Source organism: Natrix helvetica (genome assembly GCF_964273705.1).
Source record: "Natrix helvetica genome assembly, chromosome: 2".
NCBI lineage: Eukaryota > Metazoa > Chordata > Lepidosauria > Squamata > Natricidae > Natrix > Natrix helvetica.
The window spans coordinates 272,239,618-272,244,404 of NC_138552.1; the positions used below are offsets into that span (position 1 = coordinate 272,239,618).

Here is a 4,787-nt window from a genome sequence, read left to right on the forward strand (position 1 = left end):
GATACTGGTTCGTTTCACACGCACTTCACAAATATATATATATATTTGTGAATGCCCCAACACTGGAAGTCTTTAAGAAGATGTTGGATAGCCATTTGTCTGAAACAGTATAGGTTTTCCTGCCTAGGCAGGGGGTTGGACTAGAAGACCTCCAAGGTCCCTTCCAACTCTGCTATTGTATTGTATACCGTGCTTCCCCCCAAATAAGACAAGGTCTTATTTTCTTTTGACCCCCGAAATAAGCACCTTATTTTTGGGGAGGTCTTATTATTTTTGAGGTGCAGGAGGCGGTGACCATGATCACCTCATGGCTGCTGCTGTGTTGCAATATTTTCAGGGTGGGCTTATTTTAGAGCATGCACTCAAAAGCCCAATTGGACTTATTATCTGGGGAGGTCTTATTTTTGAATATAATTGTAAGAACAAATGTCCTTTGTGACATTGTGTTTTTTTACATATACTTGGGATGACAGCAGTATATGTAATTGTTAATCCTGGACTAGAAAGGCCTAGCCTCTTGCTTCCCTGAGAATGGGTCACTTCGGGCCTGTCGTTTCCTCAGCCCAAGAAAGGAAGAGTATTGTAACATGATGTAAATTTAGAAAGAGGTTAAACTATATCTGTGCTTATAAAACTTCCTCTGTCTTTAACTTTTATTTTTCTTGCCCTTTTTGCTTTTCTTTGATTTCTTTTTCTCCCTTAGTTTCTATTAATTTGTTTAGTTTTTATCTTCTTGTGTAAAAGTTTTAATACAAATTATAGATTAAAATGAAAAAGAAGGAAAGAGAGAATTGTGGACTGTTAACCAAAAGCCGACAGCAAGTGTCCCATAAGAGAATCATAACAAACAGTAACCATTAAAGGATCTGTTTCAAAATATCCTAGTAATTATAGTAATGTGAGCCTCCTCTACAGAATAGGACAGGCAGGTTTAAGCATTATGAAAAAAGAACCTGACCCCAGGTACACACAAACTGTTTCACATCTGCACAGATCAGTCCAATGATGCTTAAATTGCAGTATTGTGCACAGGTCCAGTGCCATATTTTAAAAGAAAAGACTTCCTGTCCAAGAAGTAGGGGTGGTAATAACCACAGGCTTTCATGTTGGAAATCCCAGATTTGCAGAAACTCCCACCTGTATTAGTTACAATGCCCCATGGTTGATACTCGTGTTAAGAAGGAGAGAAGCAACTTAGAACCAAGGAGAAATTTCCTGACTGTGAGAACAATTAACCAGTGGAATTGCTTGCCTCCAGAAGTTGTGAGTGCCCCATCACTGGAGGCTTTCAAGAAGAGACTGGACAGCCATTTATCCAGGATGGTATAAAGTCTCCTGCTTGAGCAAGGGGTTGGACTAGAAGACCTCCAAGGTCCCTTCCAACTCTTATCATTCTATGTTCTAATAGTGCAGGAAGACAGCCAAGCCGCACACATCCCCAGACAGAGTCAATCTTTCAATGAAATAAGAATTGTTGTGTAACCTGAAGGAGCTCTCAGAAAAGATTTCAAACACAGACAAGCAGAGACATGTATGGATTCCATAACCCTGAGATTTATTCATACATGACGTTTCTGTCAAATATTTCTCAAAACCTTTAGACAAATGAACTCCTTCTTTTAAAAAATAATAATATAAAATACATAAGATATTTGCCCATAATTTAAATAAAATACATCATTTCATCTTCCATCAATGAAGTTTAAATTAGGAGTATGCAAGGTCAGAATAAGAGTCAATCATGTTCTCTTTTTTTCTCCACGTCCGAAGCATTTTAAAAGGTTTGACTTCTTGGGGCTCATCTGGGTGAATATGAAGGAGGTGGAAGGTTGTCAGTTTTGGGACAAATGTTTTATACGATCCTGGACCCATGGTGCACTGGGATCTGCACACAGCTGTCGGTTCATATGTGTGGTAAATCTGCAGAAGAGACATAAACATGCATATTTCATCACAAGATGGAAAGAAAGCAATTCTCTACAATTGGCACCACACTCCGTTTTCAAGGGCGCAGAACCCCTCCCATCAGTTGCCCTCAAGAGGCTCTTGTTCCAAATTGATTTCATGAAAGGAGGTGCATGGGCAGATGTCCAATAAACCTTTCAATTAATTTCAATATTTAAGCTAAAGGACTGATTTGCCTGAAAGTTGTGGATTGAAGTGTTGAACTAAACCTGCAACACAGGCCCTTTCAAGAGGGAAATAAACTTAGATTTTGGCATAAGGATATCTGCAGAGGGGCTGACAAATAAGATAGCAGCCAAGGGCCTTGCAATTGCAACCCTACTTCTTTATTAATGTTTATTGCAAAATATATATATATATATATATATATTTCCTGAGTGAAGAACTCTCTGGCCTCATTGTGATATGTTGGGTGGGACTGCAACTCATTTTACATTTAAATTAAATCCACATAAGGTCAATATAGGGAAATGTGATGATTATGGCTGGTGCACTTTTCCATAAAGGTCACACAAAGATACTAGATGTTTCAAGGGCAGCCAACATCACATTTAACATATTCAGGAATCATTTAGGAGTTGATAGATTTTTTTAAGTACTTACACGATAGCTGGTATGGCACACCTGGAATTTACACGTTCATAGGACTTCAGGTTCCTCCGTGGAATAGGCTTGGGTTGGTAGTTAAAACAACAGAGCCGGGCATCTGAAAGACAGGAAAAGAGATGTGTCATTTTAATGGTTTCCCTTCCCCAATCATTGAGTCTTGAACCTGAACTTCTCACCTGCTATTTTAGAATATCTATATTCCCCTCATTTAATATGGACAGATTTTCCCTGGACTGACTTACAATGGATCATGTTGTTATTGTTATTAGATTTATATCCAACCTTACTTTGTACAACTCAAGGTAGCGCATACATAGCTAATGCTTCATCCTCCCATATTCTCCATAAGAACAGCCCTAGAGATAGGTTGAACTAAGGCAGAACGACTGGCCCAAAGTCTTTTCAACAATGTGTTTAAGAAGTGGAGATTTGTATTTTACTTCTTCTTGTGAAAATTTCAGAGGCAAATTCAGCAATGATTTCTGCAGAAATTAAGAATGCAGGAATTGTCTCACTCAGGCAGAATCTCTTCCTTATTTCCTTTCTTTGTGATTGAATGTATTCTTACTAGTATGTATCTATTATAGCTAGGTAATGACTATGTGAGCCCCAAAGCACTAACTCCTAAAAATTCTACCTGTCACTAGAGGATAATAAACTTATTTTGGAGAGGAACTTTAGGTTTCTCTTTTGTCCACTCAAAAAAACAATGCTCAATATGGAAAATAATTATTTTGCATGCATTAATACAACTGATACTGTAGTCCCCACCCCCCCAAATCCTTGAAATGGCTTATGGTAATTAGAAAAACTCTTCAGAGTAAAAAGGACAAATGTTATATATCCACCTACCCTATCCTCTTTTGAAATCTAAAAGGAAGAGCTCATTCTTTCCACATACATCTTCTGAAGCGTTGGATAGGGTGCTACTCCCTCCTTCTCATCTCGAATTCAGCTCCAAGCAAGAGGGCTTAATGCAGAGCTTCCCTTTCAAATGAGGTTGTACTTATACTCTGAGCAGCGTTGGCTGTCTCTAACTGTCCTTGTTGTTTGTTGTATGACCAGCACTTTCAGGAGAGATGGTTGAGCAAAACTTAGAACCCATGTCAAAATGGCAAGGGTTATAACTTTGAATGTAGGTAAAAGGTAAAGGAGTCCCTGACGATTTTACTCTGCTGGTCATTGCCAACTATCGGGGCAATACTCATCTCCATTTCAAAGCCATTGAGCCAGCACTGTCCGAAGACATTTCTGCAGTCATGGGGCCAACATGACATCACAGAGCACTATTGCCTTCCCACCAAAGTGGTACCTATTTACTTACCCGCATTTGCATGCTCTCAAACTGCCAGTTTGGCAAGAGCTGAGGCAAGGGCAGGAGCTCACCCCATCACCCTGGGCTCAGGTCTCGAACCTAACATGCCAGCTTTTCAGCTGACATCTCCAGTGTTTTAACCATGAGCCACCTAACCGCCCTCAGAATGTAGGTGGGATGCTGAAAAAGAGAAGAAAACGCATTCTTACCGAACTGAGCCTGAGCTTGGGATAAGAACATAGCAGCAATCAGGAAGAAGGCGAGGGTAGCCAGGGAGCTGTTCATCTTTGCTCTTGGATCAAAGGAGAGAAGAAATAGTAGTTGGGGTAGCTTGTGCACCTCCTTAGCTCCATGCTGAGAGGCAGAACTTCTCATGTTATATAGACCAGTTGAGGAGAGGGTGGAGATTTGCTGGAAATAAAATCTACGCTTCATATCTGAGAAATGATGACATAACAGTAAAAAAATCTACTACAATCAGTTCTCTGGACGAAAGAGGAAGCAAATGTTGCCAGAGAAAGGGAATCTGCAGCCTTCCTCTAACTTTGCAAAGCAGGTGGCAGTCAAGCCATCTGAGCCAGGGATTCTGCTGGAAATAATATTCCTAGCTGGGGGAAAAATGGGAATGATGCTAGAAAAGCAGGATAGCTTTCTCTGGCAAAGTGTGAGAGGGTGAGGAAAGGAAGTGGGAAATCAAGCAGAAGCCCTCAGAGGTCTTGTCTCACTCAGATACTTCACTTTTTAAATAAGGTGATGGATATGCAGCATTTATTGTTTACAGACTTTTAAATGTACATTAATCTCAATTAGGGCCTCGGGATCTGAAAATGGTGCAAAGCTTTGGGGATTTCTAAGAGTGCTGATTTGCAAAGAAATGGAGGAACACTGGTGGGAAACA

General features: G+C 40.1%; 1 protein-coding gene across 1 annotated transcript; it reads right to left on the bottom strand.

Annotated features, from left to right (window-relative positions):
• Positions 1 to 1,534: 1,534 nt before the first annotated feature.
• On the bottom strand, positions 1,535 to 4,254 carry LOC309386762 (C-C motif chemokine 13-like). Its single transcript, XM_081942509.1, has 3 exons — positions 4,099 to 4,254; positions 2,569 to 2,671; positions 1,535 to 1,920 (listed from the first exon to the last, which is right to left on the bottom strand). The coding sequence occupies exons 1-3, from the start codon at positions 4,172 to 4,174 to the stop codon at positions 1,833 to 1,835; spliced, it is 267 nt and encodes an 88-aa protein (XP_081798635.1). The 5' UTR covers positions 4,175 to 4,254; the 3' UTR covers positions 1,535 to 1,832.
• Positions 4,255 to 4,787: the final 533 nt, after the last annotated feature.

Coding starts and splice junctions, on each gene's coding strand:
- LOC309386762 (XM_081942509.1), bottom strand. CDS start 4,174: ATGAACAGCTCCCTGGCTACCCTCGCCTTCTTCCTGATTGCTGCTATG. Junction 2,672..4,098: donor CCAAGCTCAGGCTCAGTTCG/GTAAGAATGCGT, acceptor CCTGTCTTTCAG/ATGCCCGGCTCTGTTGTTTT. Junction 1,921..2,568: donor TGTGCCATACCAGCTATCGT/GTAAGTACTTAA, acceptor TCTCTTCTGCAG/ATTTACCACACATATGAACC.